Source organism: Sycon ciliatum, chromosome 1 (genome assembly GCF_964019385.1).
Source record: "Sycon ciliatum chromosome 1, ocSycCili1.1, whole genome shotgun sequence".
Taxonomy (NCBI): Eukaryota; Metazoa; Porifera; class Calcarea; order Leucosolenida; family Sycettidae; genus Sycon; species Sycon ciliatum.
Window position 1 is genome coordinate 51,176,366 of NC_088643.1, and position 20,658 is coordinate 51,197,023.

The window sequence follows — 20,658 nt, forward strand, 5'->3', positions numbered from 1 at the left end:
CCCCCGACTATAATTATTATTAAAGGGGAAGTTAAGGAAAGAATCAAAATTTCACCAGTTGTAGTCTTCGGGGTGCTGAGTCGAATGGTCGTGGTCCGAGGAAGCTGAGACGCTCCCTTCCTACTTGAATCCCAATCGAACTCGCGCACTTCCACCGAAACTGGGTGACTGCGCCCTACTAGATGGGGATTTGTATGCAAAATGTCACTAAAAGCGCTATTTCGTTCTTATAAAAGCATGGATGACCGCGATTGGCCGATATGTTGTAGTCTTTTGGACGCGGAGTCGATTGGTTTTGGTCCGAAAAGGCTGCGATGCAGCGTTCCTCCTTTATTCCCAATCGAACATGGTTGAACAAGCGGTCACGTGCTCCTGCGTACGCCAGTCACCTGGTCACCGTGCCTGCAGGGTACAACTTACTAGCCTGTTTGACCTTTTTTGGGTGCAGTCCTGTCACTCGAGTTGAACTCGAGTTGAACCTTGGTGTGAAAGTTGTCGCCTGCTGGCGTGGTGACCAGGTGGTTTGGGCACCCAGGAGCACGTGACCGCTTGTTCAACCATGTTCGATTGGGAATAAAGGAGGAACGCTGCATCGCAGCCTTTTCGGACCAAAACCAGTCGACTCAGCGTCCAAAAGACTACAACATATGGGCCAATCGCGGTCATCCGTGCTTTTATAAGAACGAAATGGCGCTTTTAGTGACATTTTGCATACAAATCCCCATCTAGTAGGGCGCAGTCACCCAGTTTCGGTGGAAGTGCGCGAGTTCGATTGGGATTCAAGTAGGAACGGAGCGTCTCAGCTTCCTCGGACCAAGACCATTCGACTCAGCACCCCGAAGACTACAACTGGTGAAATTTTAATTTTTGCCTTAACTTCCCCTTTAATATTATTATTATTAGTGGTTAGAGCATCGCTGGCTTCAAGCGAAGGTCCCTGGTTCGAGTCCTGGTGGTGACAGTCAATTTTTTCTTCAGACTTTTCCCGTTTGTCTCTTTCCCTCAAACCAGTTAATATTTTATGACTTGGGGCTCCCCGCGTGCTAGTTTGTACGTGAAGTGTGTGGGTTACAGTGAGGGCTGCGTCCCACCCGCCTGTGTGGATTCACGGGAAGTGTGAGTTACGAAGTCTGAAGAAAATGTTGGACGGCCTCTGCTGGGAGGACGACTACACCATAGCTCGGTGGTTAGAGCATCGCTGGCTACAAGCGGGGGTCCCTGGTTCGAGTCTTGGTGGTAACAGTCAATGTTTTCTTCAGACTTTTCCCGTTTGTCTCTTTCCCTCAAACCAGGTAATATTATTATTATTATTATTAACGCAATAAATAGAGTAAGCTGCGCACTCAGTACAAACACCATTAGCAACACTTGTTTTCATGTATAGTATCTTGTTCCTTGAACGTTTTCGTGGCCATCTCATCAGAAGGATTACTGGCAAATCAAAATTAATTCTAAACTCAATATATATACGCACAATGCAAGTAATAATTTAGACCCTGCTAGCACGAGAAATGAGAGTTGAAAGAAATCAACATCAATCAACGATATCAGGTGACAACAGATGAGATAAATTCACCACTAGAAAGTAACCATGCAACCAAAACGAGAACTACTGATCGAAATTCACAAACAATTTCAACGTAAACAAATTATTTTTCTGCCTACACAAGATCGGTTTGGTGGTAAAGATGTAGATAGACTCCAATACACGCAAATACCTTTGACTACGTGAACGAGACCAAACGGAAAAGCAATCATCAGTATAACTAAAACGACAATCACTTTTCTGAACCAGATGGTTAGCAACAGAAGATTCATACACCCTAACAACACTACTAGACCCAGTACATACTTTGGAATTACGTGACAATGAAACCGACCTGACATTCCTTGCCGCTACTGCCATTCCAGACGAGGCTGATGTAGATGTTAATACCGAAGACACGTCCGTTAATGGCACTGCCCGCTGCGATAATGCTCCCTTTGACGTTCCAATGGCTGTTGATGTTGATGATGATGAGGAAAAGGAGGATGAGGAGTAGGATGCTGACGACGACGATGATGACAACGACGGAGACGATAGTGACTCTGCCAACCTCGTCCTAGAGCGAGTCACTGGTCCTGCAGACACACCATCCGGTGGTTTCTTCGGTGGTCGGCCACGCTTTCTGCCGCCGGAGGTGGACACAACGGATGACGGTAACGAGGAAGTCAAAGAAGACGAAACCGAAGATACCAACGATGATGACGGGATAGAAGGAAGAGGTGGTACAGACGAATGCAATGACGAACAAGCCGATGACGACGAAGAATTAACGGAACTCACGACGGCAGTGAGCATGTGTGTGTGACAGTGGGAGAACGAAATGAAAAAGAAAAGAAGAGTCTTGTAATAAAGGTCAAATTTAAGAAGAGCAGTACTAGACTAAATGGCTGAGCAGATGTTACTCCACTGTTTTTCATTGTACATACCGTAAAGTCCTGTATAAAAGTCGCACTTGAATAGAAGCCGCCCTCGAATAGAAGCCGCCCTCGAATAGAAGCCGCAAGTTTGGGCCCATCAAATCACACATAAGCCTGGTTTTAGTGTTGACATACATAGAAATACCTGTCTTGTATAGAAGCCTGCAAAATTTCACCAAGAAAGTCATACCGTATTTCCGCGCATATAAAGCCATGGCGTTATATCCGAATATAAGGCCACCCTCACTTATAAAGCCGTGGCGTTATAAGTGAACAAAATTCAATGTGGAGGAATTTGCATCTGGCGTTAAAGGTGAGTTCAATTCTTTCAGTGAACCTACAGTAGCGGTGATTCTCTCTGCATGTACCCATCCCCACTGTCACATGCCATACCGCCACCGCACCTTCACACAAGTTTGTATGCCACCTTGTACACAATGGGTTGAAAGTACATGGATGCTCGACATGAACGTGCAACGTCACCGTACGAGTACTCGAAGTTCATACTCTGCCGATTTTTTTGCATGCACGCGTCTCACTTTTAGCGCCATGGCGTTAAACCGAGGCTATTTTCTCCAACAATTTGGTCCAAAACAGCGATGTTTCACCTATAACGCCATGGATTTATATGCGCGGAAATACGGTAGAAGCCGCGGATTCTATACAAGACTTTACGGTATGTATGACCCTATCTTTGGAAATAAAAAAATTGTGGGAAATAAAATAAAAAATCGCTCGCTCGCACCGATTTTCACAGGCTCATGACCTGAGAATCAACTTTATTTTTTTACCATGGCCTAATTTATTAATTTGTTGCTATTATTCACAAATCCAATTAGTAAAATAAATAATTATGCGGACAAAAACAAACAGCTACTGAGTAGGGGCTGCACTGGGCAGCAGTGATGGTGAGGTACCAGGGGCTCCACCGACCTAAAATCTCGGCTTCAATGCCACAAGCATGCACCAGGAAAAAGAAACAGAAATGTAAAGCAAAGCTAGATCTAGCTATGGGGAAGTAGAATGGGTAAAGTGCCAGTTGGTGTTTAGAAAAATAAAAACAAGATAAAAAGAAATAATCTACGTGGAGATAATAGTTTTAATATAGTTATGAATAGGATGAAGGCGCAGACATTGCGCAACTACGTTACTTGTTCGACATGGTATGACTCTGTATTTTATAACAAAAACATTATTGACACCCAGAATCGATTTTCTCGTTCCTATCATCAGTGGGAAAAAATACGGAACTAAAGGATACAACCAAAGAAACTGAAGTTAAGTACTGTAAATAGAAAGGTGTTAGAAATAACATCAAAATACAAGTGCAATAAAACCACTCCAAGCGGCCGAAGCGTGGCCGACCGTGCAAGAACCCATCCCCTGTGCCAGTGGCACAGACTGAGCCAACACAAAATGCAGTGCCGTGTGGGAGAGCTAGGCCGCCCAAGTTGCCAACTCCAGCAGCACCACCGTTGCCCTTGCCACCACCAGAACCGCCACCGGCTCTTCTTGTGGCGGGGGCTGGGGTGGACCCACCTACACCCGCGCTGGCATCACCAACTCTCACACGAATTGCCACGGCGCCCACATTAATCCAGAGACCTCGGAGGGCAACAGCAAACTACTCCACAGAGATTTATGCCAGAAACGGCCAAGGACCGCGCGTTGTGGACAGTACCAACAGGAGGAGGGTCGAGCAGTATCATGAGTCAGTGAGTGAAGCGGATCTGGTGGAACAACTCTGGTCACGGGACGAGCAGCTAGCAAATGGGAGACAAGTGGTCTGTACAGAAACGGAGGATGAAACGGATGATCAGAGGATGGAAGAGGAATTGGATGACGACACGATTGGTGAAGAGACAGAGGATGAGGCAGATGATGGTAGTGATGATGATCGTGAGGATGACGAGCGGAATGAGGAAGAGGACGATGAGATGGACGAGGAGGAGTCGGGTGGGAAAGAGCGAGATGAGGCGGATGGATGTGTTGATCGTACGAAGTCGGCTGTGTATCTACACTTATTATCTCGTCCTGACTGTCTTGGTGTGTATGATGACTCTCATTTTTCTGTGCTGTGTCATGCGCCTGAGCTACAGTATGACTCTTATCCACAGTGATGTTGCAATTTGTATTTGCTCGCAGTGGGCATAGTTTGATGCGCTCCCCATGATATCAAGCGAATGGCCGAGGGCCCTCTTGATTGGTGTGAATTGCCAGTATGATGCAAGCCAGATATGGATTGATCGAAGAAGGATAGATTGACCATCACTGTGGATAAGAGTCATACTGTAGCTCAGTTGGTTAGAGCATTGCTCGCGAATAGCAAGGTCCCTGGTTCGAGTCCCGGTGGTGTGACTGATGATTTTTTCTTTCTTTTAATTCTGGCTTGCAAGTGTTGAGTTTCGGAGAGAAAAGAGCAGTACGTGGCATGTGGCCTTTAATTTCCTACTACTTTCAAATTCTCCGTGAAGCCCAAATTTGAAATTATTATTATTATCATCATCATCTCGTGGCAAGCAATGCCAATATTGAATGAGAGAGGGGTGATAGCCAACCACGGCCAAATCAACAACAGAAAAGTAGTAGACATACATGTATAAGAAAGAAGAAAGAAAGAAGATAATTCAAAAGAAAGAAGATAACTCAAGAGATACGAATTACACAGTGGCCCAGAACAAGTGAATACCTAGCGAAGTAAAGTAGCAAAAGTGGAAAGTCTTTGGCAAGTCTTGAGGTCCTGTGACAGCAACGACCAATGTGTATATGCTAAAAATTGAGGGGACTTCAGAAGAGTGGCTGTGCGAGAGATAGGGAAGCAGAGAGAGTTTCGGGTAGCTGAGGACTGATGAAACCAGTTAAGCTGGGATAAAACATGAGGTGGGGCAAGACCAAGACGAATTTTATGAATTAGTTTACATGATGAAAGTCTGAGCCTGTTAGAGAGAGAGAGCAGCTGGATGCGATAGCATAGACAGTATGAGAGGGCGTCAAACGGGGAATAGCAAAGACAACGCGAATTAAGCGACGGTGTGTGACTTCGAGACTATTCGTGAGCGATGTGCTGATGCCAGCCCAAATGGAGGAACAGTAGTCAAATATAGGCAGAACATAGCATTTATACAGCATTAAACGGCAATCACGGGGGAATGAGATAAGTGAGAGGAGAGGAAGCCAACAATAGAACTTGCACGTTTCTCCAGGTACGTAATGCGGGGATCAAAGGACAGATGCTGATCCAGGATAATCCCAAGGTGTTTGTGCTGATCGACTATTGAGAGACAGGTACGGTCATCAGGGAACGTGAAAGGTAAGGGACTTAGTACAGACAAGTCACTATTGGGACGAGGAAACTTTCGCTACATCCGTTAGCGGGCACAAAATAACTAAAGTGTTTACCAAAATAAGTGTTTTTTCTGAACGTTCGGGATGACAGACCTCGACCAAAAACGAAATTTAGTACGTAACAAGCCTGCTGGTGAAGTGAAATAACGAAAGATTTCGTGAACGAAAATTTGTACATAATTATACAGTCCATTCAGGGTTCATTACGACAGTACGAAGCGTCAATTGCGGTCATTTGGATTTGACTAATAAGCGTACGCCAAAACGGGCCGTTTCTTGCAATTGTGGGGTGTTTTCTGAGCTTACTTGAGCTGTATTTGTTGGTTTTAGACATTAGGCCCTTGTGGAATCGTGTTCAGAAGGTGTGTCTTTGGAGGGTTACCGTCTCGAGGTTTTCGATTTGGCCTTCGTTTGGCTGAGATCGGATGGTGAAATCACTCAAACTCAAAGACCCCAAGATATTGGGGATGGTAAACCGATAGAGAATTCCAAGACCGAGAAAATGAGCTATGGACGGTGACAATTGGCCAAGTAGAACCGCGGTTCTCTTTTCTTGAAGACATCAAGGTCGGCCGTGCATTCCCGCGCGCACCAACAAAACCTGGCAGCCGTGCGCATATCTGCAAGTGCAACAAGAAAGGACTGAGGAGACAGCAAGTGTTCCAAGTGAAGAGTTAACCTTCGTGTTGACTCAAGCTAAGGACTCAGGCCAGTCAGGGATTATACCAGTCACTTGTCATCATGGTCATGACTAAGAAATTCAGGAAACTCCCCAATCGCAGCGTGAAAGTAGTTAGGCCAAACAGAAAAGAGTGTGCAGAGTCGCAATCAGGAAACACTGAGTTCTTCTGACAACATTGGTTAGCTAGGCGCGGCAAATTCTTGTAGATGCCAGGACCCCAGTTCACCAGTACGTCACGGACATATCTTGGTTGACACGCACCAGCGGATTGAGAAAAATGACCAAGGTGGCTTGGAGAAAGGACGTCTTCTCCGCGTGTCTTTCCCGGCATCACACAAGATTCGCTTCGGCACTGGCCATTTGCGCTAGCCCGCTGTACTGACTAGACCAGGGAATCGCAAAATATCGGTATTTTACGACTCGACTGTACATCGCTGTTTAATTATATTAGGCCACACCAGTTGTTTCTATGTTTCGCTTCACCTTATTTGATGAAATCAATGAGGGAGGGCGAAAAAATAAAGAAGCCATCCAAAAAAAGTGTGCGTGCATTGCGTTTGTGTACAGCGCTAGCGGAGATAAAGACCCGACACTGTTCATGTATAATTGCATACATGAATACATGAATGTATTCATTTCTATACAATGAATGTCACAAAGTAAGTTTATTGCACAATGCAATCTCTACTGATCAGGCGCATGCCCCGTATGGGTTCCTGGGTGCCCGGAACCCCCCTTTTTCGCTCAAAATGCAGGATTTTGCTGAATTTTTTGAAAATTTTCCCGGGGGAGGCCCCCCCCAACCCCCCTTGAAAGGCACCGGCGCACGCGCCTGCTGATTGGTAACAACTGGCCAAACTCTGTCAGTATTATCAGCTGGATGGGAAGCCACGCCTCTGCCACGCTTGTGGTCCAAACACAGGAGGCATGATGATTGCGTGACTTGCAGTCCAGCTTACATACGCATGTACATGTATGTGAGGTGATTACAATCATGACAAATAGAACAAATGATGCTGTTACCATGTAACAATCATGTTCCGTTTTTGTTTTTGGAACTCCGGCTGTGAAATACATGCGTGCGGCGGACGCGAAACATAGACAAAAAATGGTGTGGCCTTATGTACAATCATGCATATCTGCAATACATTTCTGTCATTTTTATATGCATATTGCATACTAAAATGTGAAGATCGGGTTTAGGAACAGATCGAATTATAGTGAAAAAAATTCTCCCGAAGGAGTGTCGCATACTTGCCAACCCAGTCAAAGCAAATCCCTTGGTCACGCACCCAGTTTCCCTTAACCCTTTAAGAGCCGCCCCATACTTGAATGCGTCGTAAACGACGCATTCAAATGCAAAACTTCAAAAGATCGTAACTCAGTCCAATCTCGCTCAAATCCATCGATCGAAATAGTCATATTTTCCCCGGTTTTCGCCAATTTCGGCCATTTTCTCTTTTTTGTGGCAATTTTTGATTAATTTTGGGCATTCTCCGCAATTTTGTGGCAATTTTGTTCTTTCTTTTTATTCATTTCTAACCCATTGCTCATTTGGGGACTAAAACCTGAGTTTCTTTATTGTCAGATCGCCCCCACATGTGTGATTCTGTGAAATGCAGGGCCGCATGTACCCTTGTCACACCACAAAACAACCTTTTTTTATGAACACTCATGGTTCAGTGCCAATACCGGTAGTTTTCGATCAAAGTCAAAAGCCTCGGTACGCCGGTAGTGACCGTAGTTTCCCGGTATAATACCGGGAAAACCGGTATGGTTGGCAAGTATGGTGAGTGGTTATATCCTGTCCTAGTAGATAGGCGTGTTCGACAATCATGGAACTCGGTGCACTACCGGAGGAGCAGTTTGCTTACAGACGCAATCACAGCTGTGAAGACCTTTTGTTGTATGCAATAAACGACTGGCAGTTGGCCTTGGACAAGAAGCAGCTGTGTGGAGCCATGTTTGTGGACATGAGCAAGGCCTTTGACCGCGTTCAGCATAGCAAGCTCGTGCAGGAACTGGCTTCAGTTGGCGTCGGAGGTGTGGTATTGCGTTGGTTCACAGACTACCTTACTGGGAGAACCCAGCAGGTCGTTGCCGGTGATGCCCGAGGCAGTACAGAGCCCTGCTCACGTGGTGTACCACAAGGCTCCGTGTTAGGTCCCTTACTTTTCTGCATTTATATCCGCCGTACCCCTCAGAAAATTTCAACATTGCCCTGCTCTCCTGTTTGCGGACGACATCGCGTTCTACGTCATTGGTCGCAAGGCTTCAACCGTGCTCAGAATGCTACAGACAGATTTCTTGAATCTGGAGGACTTCCTCAGCGAACGGGGACTGGTGCTAAATACCAAAAAGGTCTCGGCTCCTGCTGTTCAGACGACCTGCTGCGCACATGGACGTGATCCCCAGCATCACCTGCAAAGGCACTGTAATCCCCGAGTCCAGCCATGTTCTGTACCTTGGCCTCCTATTGGACTCGTCGCTCAGCTTCGAGCAGCAGGTGGCGCGTGTGTGCGCAAAGGCATAGTGCAAGGTTGCCTCATTCCGCCACGGGCGCCGCGATGTCTCCATGACCGGCCGCCGCATGTTGTACCTGACAATTGTCCAGAGTACATTGGACTATGCCAGCACATCTTATGTTCACTGCTTGTCTGCTAAACTCCGAGACAAACTTGAGTCAACCAGCAATAAGTGCCTAAGGCGAGTGTTTGGCCATGATCAGTATACTTCTATCGATTTCATTCTCACCAAATGTAACCTGTATACTTTCTCTCGCCGTGTAAACTTGAAGCTGTTTGTGTTTGTTTTTAGGTGTCTATCTCGTTGCACCAGTCCTCTTTTAAGCACGATATTTACCCCCCGCTCTGCATCATGCCGCACAAATGCTGCTACCCGCGGTCAAGCTTCAGCCGCTCTGAACCTACCCAGAGCTACGTCTCGTTATGGCCTGAATGCTATTTCATTTTTGGCAGCAGACAGATGGAACATGCTTCCACCTGGATGTCATCAAGCTAAGCCCCTTTCTGCATTTGTCACAAGCACCAAGTCATTCCTAGGGTTCCCAGTATAAAGGCAACGCCTGTTGAGAGTTCTCTAGTACTAAAAATAATAAATTCTACTACTACAGTCGTCCATCTCTAATCCGGCACCTTTTGCAACAGCATTTTCTGCTGGATAAACAAGGGTGCTGGATTATCAAATCCTGCACTCCAACCCGGGCCACATGTTAACATACGTGTTTGTGTCGTACGTCAAAACGTAGGGATTTTCTGGGTCAATCCAAGTACTTTGTGGAATGCATGTCTTTAACATACACTTGCCGGGAATATTCTATGCACTGGCATAGGATACTCCCAAGTGTATGTTACATGTGTTGTGTATGTTACAATGGTCCCTGACAGTATGCGATGTACAACTGCTGGATTAGAAAATCGTATTACGTACAGTTTGAGTGATTTTTTGCAGAAAATCGCTGCTTGAGGCGGAATTCAAGTGCTGGATTAAAGCGTAGAAAATGAATTGAAAGAATCAGTTTTGCCAGCGAGTGTGGTGGTTTGAAAGGGTGCTGGATAAACAGGTGCCGGATTAGAGAGGGACGACTGTACTACTACTACTACTTTGTCGCAAAACACCAAAATGATTGTGAACCTTGTGTCGATGTCGCAGCTCGACGCAGGTGTTGCCAGTCGCATGTCACGTCCCGTCGCAAAATGTTGTATTGTGAATCTGACTTGAAAAATAGAATTCGACGGGTTCGCGTACCGGGCAGGTCAAGAACAAGGAGTCGTACAACTCCCTGATCAAGAACCACCTTTCCGCTTCCGTGGGACGCCACCACCCCATGATCAGGCGTCAGATGCGGTTCCTAAACGGTGGAGGAGGATAGATCAGATCCACCAACCATAGGCCAAAGGCCTAAATCCCATTTGCCACATCCATGTTTTACTCATACCAGGCCACGAGTTCCCAATTAACTGTGGGTCGCAGCACGGTTGGAAAAAATCCTTCCGCTTCCAAGCAGGACTTGAACCTGGTACCTCTCGTTTCTCAATCATGGTCTTAGACCAACCCACTGTGCCTGCCTGAATCTGACTTTAAACTACAGTAAAACCTGTACAGTACTGTCGGGCGCCGAAGAACTGGGGGTCAGGGTTCTAGCCTAGCCCGTTCTTATTTTTAGCAAACACAGCAGTTTCGTTCATATTCGATGGTACAGTCTTACATGTACATTTATGCAGAGTTATACGTCTGAGCTGAGTGTACATTATAGACTAGTGTACATTACGGTTTCCGTTCTTATCTGCAAAAATTCCAGCCCACACCGTTCCTAAAAGTTGGTGAAATTCTAGCCTGGCCGTTCTTCGGCAGTCCGTTCTTCAGCGCCCGACAGTGCTGTAACTAAAGACCACCGTGACTAGCGACCAGCCTGGTACTACCGACCACTTTGCCAGGCACAGACAGTCTCACATTCAAAAACAATTAATGCACTGTGACCCGTAACTAGCGACCGCAATGTAGGTAACCAAAGGTTGTTCGAAGCTCCTTCTTTGAAATTTTGATGATTTTCTTTCCGTTGTCCTGAATGGACTCTTTCGATACTACAGCTGAACAAATGAACGCAGGCTCATTTTGACTGTGTCATAGTTTCAAGTACTGTCATGAGCAAACATTATAGTAATTGTCTTGGAGAGCATAGAATAGGCACTTCCCAAAAGCCGAAAACAGTGGTTTTGATGAAATCACCGATCTTTTCGGCGAATACGCAATTTTCGAGCTGAATTTGCCGATGTTTTGGTGCCTCAACCGAATGCAAATACAATTTCTGTAGCCATTATCTGCGAAAGGTGACTGGGACTTTAGCCATTTCCGAAAACGGTCAGCAGGAAAAGGGTTCCGAAATCAATGGCTGTCAAAAAATCGCCAATAATTGCACCGAATTTACAAATTTCGAGCTGAATTCGCCGAAAATGGATGTTCAGTGCCTCTACAGCGTGCAAGTAAATGTACATCTAGACCGTGAGAGGTGACTTCAAGTACCGCTTTGAGCCGAATTCTGACTTTGGCGCTCATGATATGGCCGAATTTGGACATTCTCTTAGCCGATTGAAAAGCCGATTAGGCGAAAAAATCGGGCCGATTTGGGAAATGCCTAGCATAGAACCTTCTCCCTGATTGATGCTCCTGCTCAAAGGAGAAATGCCATTGCGCGAGTGACGGGGAAATGTATCAGCTGCATTTTGACACACATAATGGGATCCATAATAATTATGGTCGCGCGGTGCAAACCTCTAACTAAAGGCCACCTGCCACTAAAGACTGCTTTTTCTGGCCCCAAGGGGTGGTCGTTAGTGATAGGTGTTACTGTATGTGCCCCATGAAGAGTCCAGTGTTTCAAGCCTCTTGTACGGGCAAAAACCATTTTTGTCAATGATAGAAATGCAACTAAAATCCAAAACAATTTTAAAATGTAAAGAACTCAAAGCAAATGAAAAAAACTCAAAGCAAATGAAGAGTGCCATCATTGAATTCGACGTTTTCTTACCTTGTGCGGCGGCAAAGTGAATTGCGCCAAACTCGTTCATGTCATATGCCGTCGGATGGTAGCGATCCAGGAGCCATTTGATAACCGCCATGTGGTTGTGGATGATGGCAATATGCAGGCAAGTCAGGCCCTTGTTGTTCGCCTTGTTTGCTGCCGTACTCGCTTTCTCCTTGTCGAACTCAATGAGCGTCTCCAGACAATCCAAGTGCCCATTGAGCGCCGCCTTGTGCGCTGGCGTTTCGCCAGTGGTGTTCTTGGTCTGGTAGTAAATGTCGCCATGTCGCAACAGCCAAGTAACGCACTCAAGCTGGCCTTCCTCGGCCGCAATGTGCAGAGCAGTGTCCCCTGAAGTGTCGTCCACGCTCTGGAAGATCGCCACTCCGCTACCGTCCAGCAGTCGCTCAAGACCGCTAATATCGCCGTCCCGGGCGGCCTGGTGCGCAGCAAACGACGCAGGTTTCGGCATGATTCAAATGTTGCTCGTCGCTCTCTTTCCCCGCACTTCACACCTTTGGTAGAGCACTTTGCATGCTCCGTAACAAGTGATGCCGCCGATCGCGTTCCGGGCGCCTTGAAAATTTGCACAAGCCTGGAAAGGCCACTCCGATACAAAGGAGCTTTTTTGATTCCGAAGAGGAAATCTGCAAAGGCAAGTCAAAGAGCTACCTTCATACTCTGCACGTCAGTTGCCAGCTAGTAACGTTGTCGTGTGTATCAGCCTACTCAAGAACACCAGATCGAATAAACGGGTGTGCCTGTTTACGACTCTGCATCCAGTCCGGGCAGCTCCGGATACTCATTTTCTCTAAACTACGATGTCAGTTGGTTATCAATACGAGTTTTAGCAACTCGTAAACGAGTAGATCTACGAGTCCGTGGTCAGGGAGCCTACACAGCTACCTGACTCGCCGCCGACAACGCGTCAAGGTTGGCTCCGCTTTGTCCTCATCGAAATCCATTCCAGCTGGAGTACCCCAGGGGCCTGTCCTGGGGCCTCTTCTTTTCCTGGTGTACACGATCGACCTCCCCCCAGCATGTACAAACTCGCACACCAAATGCAGCCAGTTCGCCGATGACACGGCACTCATCGCGACGCATTGCACGAGGGATTTATCAGCTGCATTCCTCCAACGTGCCGTGGACGCAGCAGGACGATGGTTGAAGGATTGGCATCTCCTCGTCAACACCACAAAAACCGTCGTCGTTTCCTTCCAACCCCAACACACCATCCACATTACGCTCCACTCGACTCGGCTGCAGCAGGTCCACCAACATAGGCACCTTGGTGTTACACTCCAAGACGATATGCGATGGACTCAACACATCATAGAAACTACCAACAAAGCCAAAAAACAACTACACGAACTCCACAAGACACGTGGCACAATGAACGCTTCCAGCCTATTATTAAAATATACACGACCTACATCCGACCTATTCTCGAAAATGGCAGCCTTGCCCTCGGCAACACCACACAGCAACAGCGGGACACACTGGAGAGATTTCAACGCCGTGCTATACGCATCTGCCTTCGGATTCCCCTCTTTGCACCAGTTCACCACAGTTCCCTCCTCCATCACGCAAAGCTTCCCACCCTTAGCTCACGACTCTTTGTTAAACAAGTCCTACTAGCATGGGACATCCACCGCCAAGCCTCCCCACCACACCTGCAACAACCACATCTTGCACCACAACGTCAACACCAAGCATACACCCTTCGACAGACAAGGACCTACTCCATCGAACACGCACACACAAACAGGCACCGAGATTCCCCCATCAACAGTGCCATCACCCTCTACAGCTCACTCCCTATCGACATCACAACCCAACATCGTAGAAATTATTTCCGAAACAAAGCATCCAGTCTTCTTTGAGCCCCGCACCCCCCTGGTTTCTGATGTCTCGAACGCGCACTCCCCTGGTTTCTGATATCTCGAACTTGTAATTAACTACCTCGATCACCCCTGCTAACGTTTTTGCCCCCACTTGTTTTTCATGATCAATTGCTCCTTGCCTCCCCGGGTAATTTATTTCCATCTAGCTGCTTCTGACTAGTATCAGTTCTATCACACTTAAGGGGGTTCGGGACAGTTAGGCCCAAAAAATTAATTTCAACATCAGCCCAATCTGACATCAGGTTTGAATAGGTACAGCCTTATATTTTCGCTTAGTAACATCAGTTTTTCAATTGCCTGAATAGGTCTTGCCAAAAACACAATTTTCCTTGATAACACAAAATATCACAAAATCCGAAAATTGATGAGAAATCGTCCATAACACCAGATAGGACAGAAAATATGACATAAAATTACACAGACTGTTCGAGGTATTGACTAAGATGATATCAACACCGAAAAATGTACACTTTGGTTGACGATGGGATCCAGGTCGTCATTTCCTGGAGAAGAACAAAAAGACGCAAAAAATGAAACTTTGAATTTTTTTGCAGCTTATTTTTGAGTTTGCCCCATATGTGGATACTTCAAATACGCACATACGCATGCGCAGTGCTGGAGTCTACTGCTAAAACGCAACAATGCATGGCATACATAAAACAAAAGGCAATGAAACATGAGCTATGCTAGACAGAGAGGTGTACTACATTCATACTCATAGGACTATGGAGTATGGTTCGGCCTATGGCTATGCGCAACACATGCGTTCAATGGTGACATCAATACAGAGACCGCAATCTCGCACACTCCCCCCGTTGACTAGCAGAAACAAGTAACCTATGCCACCGCATATTCATAAGATAACAATGGGATAAGTGTATCACAAAACCAATTATGCATATTCATGACCGATCTTGCTAGTCAACAGCTAAGATAGAGATAATGCTTTCCTCCAATTTCTACTGTTCTGATGATAACACAAACTGCGAACGTTCTGCAGTACTGTTGGATTACACAGTCTCGCCCTTGAGCTTATGAACCTACTCATATCGCAAGACAGTTTCTTAAACAAGTCCGGCCTCCATCAGCCGCTCGACTTTGCTGTTAGCCGCTCTAGCTGCTGCTCTCGACGGTCTAGTTGGCTGCTGTCCTGACTCATCAGGACCATCTGGTTTCTCTTCTTCATCATCATGGGCGTCACTGCAGCTCAACTCCAGCGGGTACAGATGTTGCACAGCTCTCTGAAGCACGACTGCTTTACCCTGGCTGTTGATGTTGCGTATGCTCGCTCCTCTGATCTTTCCATCTCCGCCTTCGTGCAGCTTCTCAACAACTCCGGTCTTCCAAGACCCACGAGGCTGATCTTTGTCATAGATAACGACAACATCGCCCTGGCTGATTGCACTCGGATTGTCGGAGAACTTGGTGTTCTTAGCGGTCGCTGCTATCAGCTCCAGGACGTACTCCTTGGACCAGCGGTTCCAGAAGTGGTCCGTGACCTGCCGTAGATACTGCATTCTCTTCTGGAGACTTCCTACGGTCGACTCTGGTAGACTGAAGTCGGGATCATCCAGATCTTCGGCTGGCTCTTCTGCCATCTGCGTCAGTCATCTGCCATGGAGGAGATGCGATGGCGTGATCGGTGCGTCCATATCATCCCTCGTCATGCCAACGTACCCGAGCGGTCTAGCATTGATGACCATCTCCGCTTCTGTCACGATCGTGCTGAGCTCATCTCGGGATAGCTTCGCTCCACCCACCACCTTCCTGAGGCAACGCTTCACACTCCGGATTAGCCTCTCGAATACTCCACCCCACCAGGGAGCTCTGGGCAGGTTAAATGACCACTGGATGGTCTGCTGGCCAATTCGCGTCAGATATCTGCTGGCCGCCTTGAACGTCTGGGCGTTATCAAACACGATGTACGCCGGCACACCTCTCCTGGCTGTGAATCTCCTCATTGCCCGGAGGAACGCATCCGTAGACAGACTGTCCACGAGTTCGAGATGGACAGCTCGGGTCACACAGCAGGTGAATAGCAGAGTCCACACCTTCTCTGAGCCGTCTACGAACAGTGGACCGGCGTTGTCCAGACCGACACTCTGGAAGGCAGGCGCTTGCTGTATACGAATGGTGGAAGAGGCGGCGCGAGTGGGCCGCGCAGTGGTTTGCCTTCGTGTCTTCGGCAGACTACACAGCGGTGGATGAGCTTCTTCACGACTTGCCGTCCGCGGACGACCCAGAACTTCTCTCGCAACTCTGCTAGGGTTGCCTTGCTCCCCCCATGCATCATGCGCTGGTGGCAATCCAAGATGATGAGGTCGGTGATGTGGTGCTCAGTAGGCAGCAGGATTGGGTGTTTTGTACCCTCGCTAATCAGCGCATTCTCGAGTCTGCCTCCACATCGCAGCGTCCCGTTGTCTTCTCGTACGTCTAGCTGCTTCGCTGCTGCCGTCAGCTTGGGGTCTGCCTTGATCGACTTCTGAGCCGCTTGGATCCACAGCTCTTCTGATCGTCGCAGATGTGCCGCAGTGGGCGCCTTCGACCTCGATCGGCGTTTCATTCGATCGACTGCCAGCAACACCGTGGCCGTTACACGCACAAGTTGGGTGTAGGTGCCGTCTGCCACACAATCCATGACATTACCGATGTCTTCTGCTGGGCTGTTGACGGTTGCAGCTGACACTGTGACTGGCTTCGGCACTTGTTCCTTCTTCGTACCATTCTCTTCCCTCAAGCAGTTGGCCGGAGGAGATGTCGTCAGCATATACCCCTCACTACCGTCGAGATGAGTGCAACTGGGCTGCTCAACCAGCGTTCATCTGCCATGAGTCGTGCGCCTGATGCACCTCTAGAGGCAATGTCGGCTGGGTTCTCTTCGGTGGGACAATAGCGCCACTTAGCATCTGGCACGCGCTTGTGGATTTCTCCAACGCGGTTGCCAACGAACTGCTTCCATTCCTTGTGCCCAGGATTGGTGATCCAGTACAGCGCCACGTGCGAGTCGCTCCAGCACACCATTTCATTAACCTCCAACTCACCCTCCAGGGCTGCGCGAACGGTGGAGATCAGTCGGCTGAGGATGACTGTAGCGGTTGCTACTTAGAGTAGTTTCGCCTGAATCTTTATTGCAGAAGGGGGAACATTATCGGACACGGAAAAGCACAACTAACTACAAGGAGAGCAGAAATGAAGAGTGATTCCAATCGGGAATCACTGTGTAAAGAAGACAGAGAGCGGAATGGACGGCGGTGCTGCGTGCACACAGCAGCGACCGGAAGCAGCGTGCCCAGTACGGGATGCCATGTATAGATGGAGCCCGAGGGCAGTGCACTCAGACATGAATACGCACGCGCACCCGAGTACTGCATTCAGTCCATGCGGGGACTGTGCCATAGAAGGGGAAGGGTTAGTGATGCGCAGCCAGCAAGTGCAGCGGGACATGAATGCATGAGTCAATGGTACAGCATGCAGGCTGCGGTTCTTATACAAGTACACACGTTAGATCAATGCGAGTGAGTGGAGTAGGAAGGAGAAACCTGGAGACAGACAATGATATGCCTAGGGATAGAGTTCTGTCATGATGCTACTTATTACACTACAATGACTGCTGCGAGGAGTTCCAGTCTTGGTGTGCTGAGCTCCTTCAGTGGTGCCACACGAGTTTTCGCTGTTACGAAGCGTGCTCGTGTCTCGTCACCGGTACCATTCACGAGATACACGACAGCGGCGTACGCCTTGTTCGAGGCGTCGCAGAAGCCATGTAGGGACCAGGTTGTCGTCGTGTCGACACAGAAGCAGCGAGGTACCGACAGCTTGCAATTGGCTAAGTCTTCAACGATGGCGCTCCACTCGATGACTCTGTGTTCTGGCAGCGCCTCATCCCAGTCGTAGCCGTCCTTGCAAAGTTGCTGGAAGAAATTCTTCAGTCGAAGGACAACTGGCGAGAGGATACCCAGCGGGTCGAAGCATGTTGCTGATGTCTGTACCACCTTACGCTTCGTGACCTTCTCACCCCGGCCTGCTGCTGCTGCATTGCTCAGGTCAAACTCCAGGGTGTTGCTGCCGTACTTCCACCGAACACCTAACAGACGGTGTTCTTGTTCGTCGGGAACGTCGCCGCTGGTTGGTGCTGGCTTGAGGATGGAAGAGTCGACGTTCTCAATGCTCTTTGTCAGCTCCGGTGAGCTAGTGACGAGCTTCCGGAGGTTGAAGCCGCCTCGGCCGAGCCATCAATCCGAGTAGGTAAACTTGTCGATGTCTGTTATCTTCGGGTTGTTGTGGACCGATGTTGAGTATGTGTCCCAGAATGTGGTACACTCTGCTATGTCCCCACTGAAGGTCTTCAGTTGCAACTTTGGCAGTTGCAGATTGAAGGCAGCTGGCTCACTACTGCTGGTGCTGGCTTCATCAGTCACTGTGGCTGGTGCAGTACTTAGTGCAGCCACATTCGGTTCAGGTTCAGGTGCCTGTGCATGTGCAGGGCTGGCACTACGTTGTTGCAGTACAATACTAGCATCAAGACCTGGTCTTGGTTCATGCCTGTCAGCTGGCAACTGCAACTGTACCTCTAGCTGTGGAGTGGCATAACCCTCCAGCGTTGTCATTGATCTGTGACTGCTATCCGATTCTTGCTGACGTGCAGCAGCGTAGTCAGGACTAGCAGTTACAGCTTGTGCAAGTGTGCGTGACTTGGTGGTGGTACTGCTAGCGCTGGGTGTGGACGCCAACACAGGACTCATCACAACGGAAGCAGGTGCTGCTCTAATACGACTACCACTAGAATTATGCGCTTCTTCTACCTCCACAGGTCTCAACTTCGCAATGCACAACAAAATCTCAGACTGGAGGCGATCAGCATCTTCAATCTCCTTCTCAATCTCATCCTCCTCACCCATTCCGTTCAAAATCACATCATCAAGCTCCCTCAAACGGGTTACCTTTTCCTCCAAAGACACCCTGACGTGCTGTGTCTCCACAAAGTCCAAGGTGTCACCAGCGAGGAGTTCTGCTCCTCGTTTGAGCAGACGTGCGGTGGCTCCTCTCTGCCCACCAAGTGTTCTTTTCTCCTTTCGGAGATCGTTGGCTACAGCGCCGGCGTCCCGGCCACCGTTCGTACTATCATCCATAATGGGATGTCAACTAGAATCGAGCGCTCTGCCGGCCGGACAGAATTTTGCTCTTCAAGAGTTCGAGGTTCAATTCGTTCTGTAGGCTGATTCACCTATCCGGCTCGAAGGACCATATTCTTACTTCAATAATCAGCAAGAGGTTCGGTTCATATCGTTATAATATTACTTTGAACTACGTTCTTTGCTCACCATGATCACAGCTGTTACTTCTTCTACAAAGCAATCTAACACCACTAACTAATTAGGACTAGCTCGACTGATAACAAGAGCTGGGGAGAGAGAGGAAGCGAAAAGACTAAAATGCAAATGTTACAGATCACTGCGCATGCGCAGTGCTGGAGTCTACTGCTAAAACGCAACAATGCATGGCATACATAAAAACAAAGGCAATGAAACATGAGCTATGCTAAACAGAGAGGTGTACTACATTCATAGGACTATGGTCTATGGTCTATGGAGTATGGTTCGCCCTATGGCTATGCGCAACACATGCGTTCAATGGTGACATCAATACAGAGACCGCAATCTCGCACAGGAGTACAGTTTTGTAGTTAGGCTTCCGGTGTCCCGTCACTTCGGAGCGTGACATCTCGTCGCGCGACATTTCGAAGCGGTCATTTCGAAGACAGTCAGTTAGGAACGGGGACACTTCGAAGTGTGTCAAATTCGGCGCCAGACGATTCGACGAGAACCAGTTCGGAGAATGGCCACGACATCGCCTGTTCATTTCGTCGGAAAAAGGACATAAGGATACGAGTTAAGAGTAACTCTCCATCACTGTAACTGGATACTATAATTATACAGTCAGAAAGTGCAATAACTAGGCACACAACTGACAAGAGTACTGAGACATTCGACGTCCTGACACCTAGCTACAAACACATCTCCGTAGCGCTAACCGACAGCCTTCCAACTTGGAAGGTTCAAGGTTATGGAAAGACCAAAGAGGGGAAGGCAAGCGCAACGAAAACGAGCAAAATAATTGTAGAAAGGAAAAGGACATATGGAAACGAGTCAAGAGTAACTCTCCACCACTGTAACTAGATACTATATACAGTCAGAAAGTGCGACAACTAGGCACAAAACTGACAAAGTACTGAGATATTCGACGTCCTGACACCTAGCTTCAACACATCTCCGTCGGTTAGCGCTACGGAGATGTCCGAACTTCCCGGGTCCCAGTTGACGTGCGATGAATTGTCGTGGCAGCGAAGTGACGGGTTTCGAAATGTGTCCGCGACGAGACGGTTCTCGACGATATGACCTCTTCGAACTGACGCTCGTCGAAATGTCCCGCTCCTAAGTGACGTAGAACCTCCTCTTAGGCGTTCTTCGGGTCGTATTTACCACTGGAGCTACTGTATCTAGGGCTGCATTGACCTTCCCCGTCCACTCAGCAACCATCGCGTCAACATCATAAGTAGTGAAGGTGTTAATGGAATTGAATTGGAGGGCTGCACAGAATAGATTTTCATCGAAATTTCTGAAGTTGCGACTAGCAACGTTCCGAGTTGTTGCATGGTCTGAGTTGGTGTCGATGGCTACGGGGAGGAAAGTCGTTATGAGGCAGTGGTCAGAGTGTTCGCATGC

The 20,658-nt window shown here is 48.0% G+C and overlaps 3 protein-coding genes across 3 annotated transcripts in view; all 3 read right to left on the minus strand.

Annotated features, from left to right (window-relative positions):
• The window catches only part of LOC135830940 (uncharacterized), a 62,256-nt gene extending 49,608 nt beyond the window's left edge, over positions 1–12,648 (minus strand). Inside the window, exon 1 of the mRNA XM_065343166.1 lies at positions 12,039–12,648. Within this exon, the coding sequence (XP_065199238.1) occupies positions 12,039–12,504 (466 nt within the window). The 5' untranslated portion in view covers positions 12,505–12,648. The remainder of the gene's footprint in view (positions 1–12,038) is intronic.
• Positions 12,649–15,000: 2,352 nt separating this feature from the next.
• On the minus strand, positions 15,001–15,534 carry LOC135805157 (uncharacterized). Its single transcript, XM_065319164.1, has one exon. It carries the CDS (start codon positions 15,532–15,534, stop codon positions 15,001–15,003), a length of 534 nt encoding a protein of 177 aa, XP_065175236.1.
• A 9-nt stretch (positions 15,535–15,543) lies between these two features.
• LOC135805168 (uncharacterized) lies at positions 15,544–15,897 on the minus strand. The gene has a single exon (XM_065319173.1). The coding sequence runs from the start codon at positions 15,895–15,897 to the stop codon at positions 15,544–15,546; it is 354 nt and encodes a 117-aa protein (XP_065175245.1).
• Between the last annotated feature and the right edge of the window lie 4,761 nt (positions 15,898–20,658).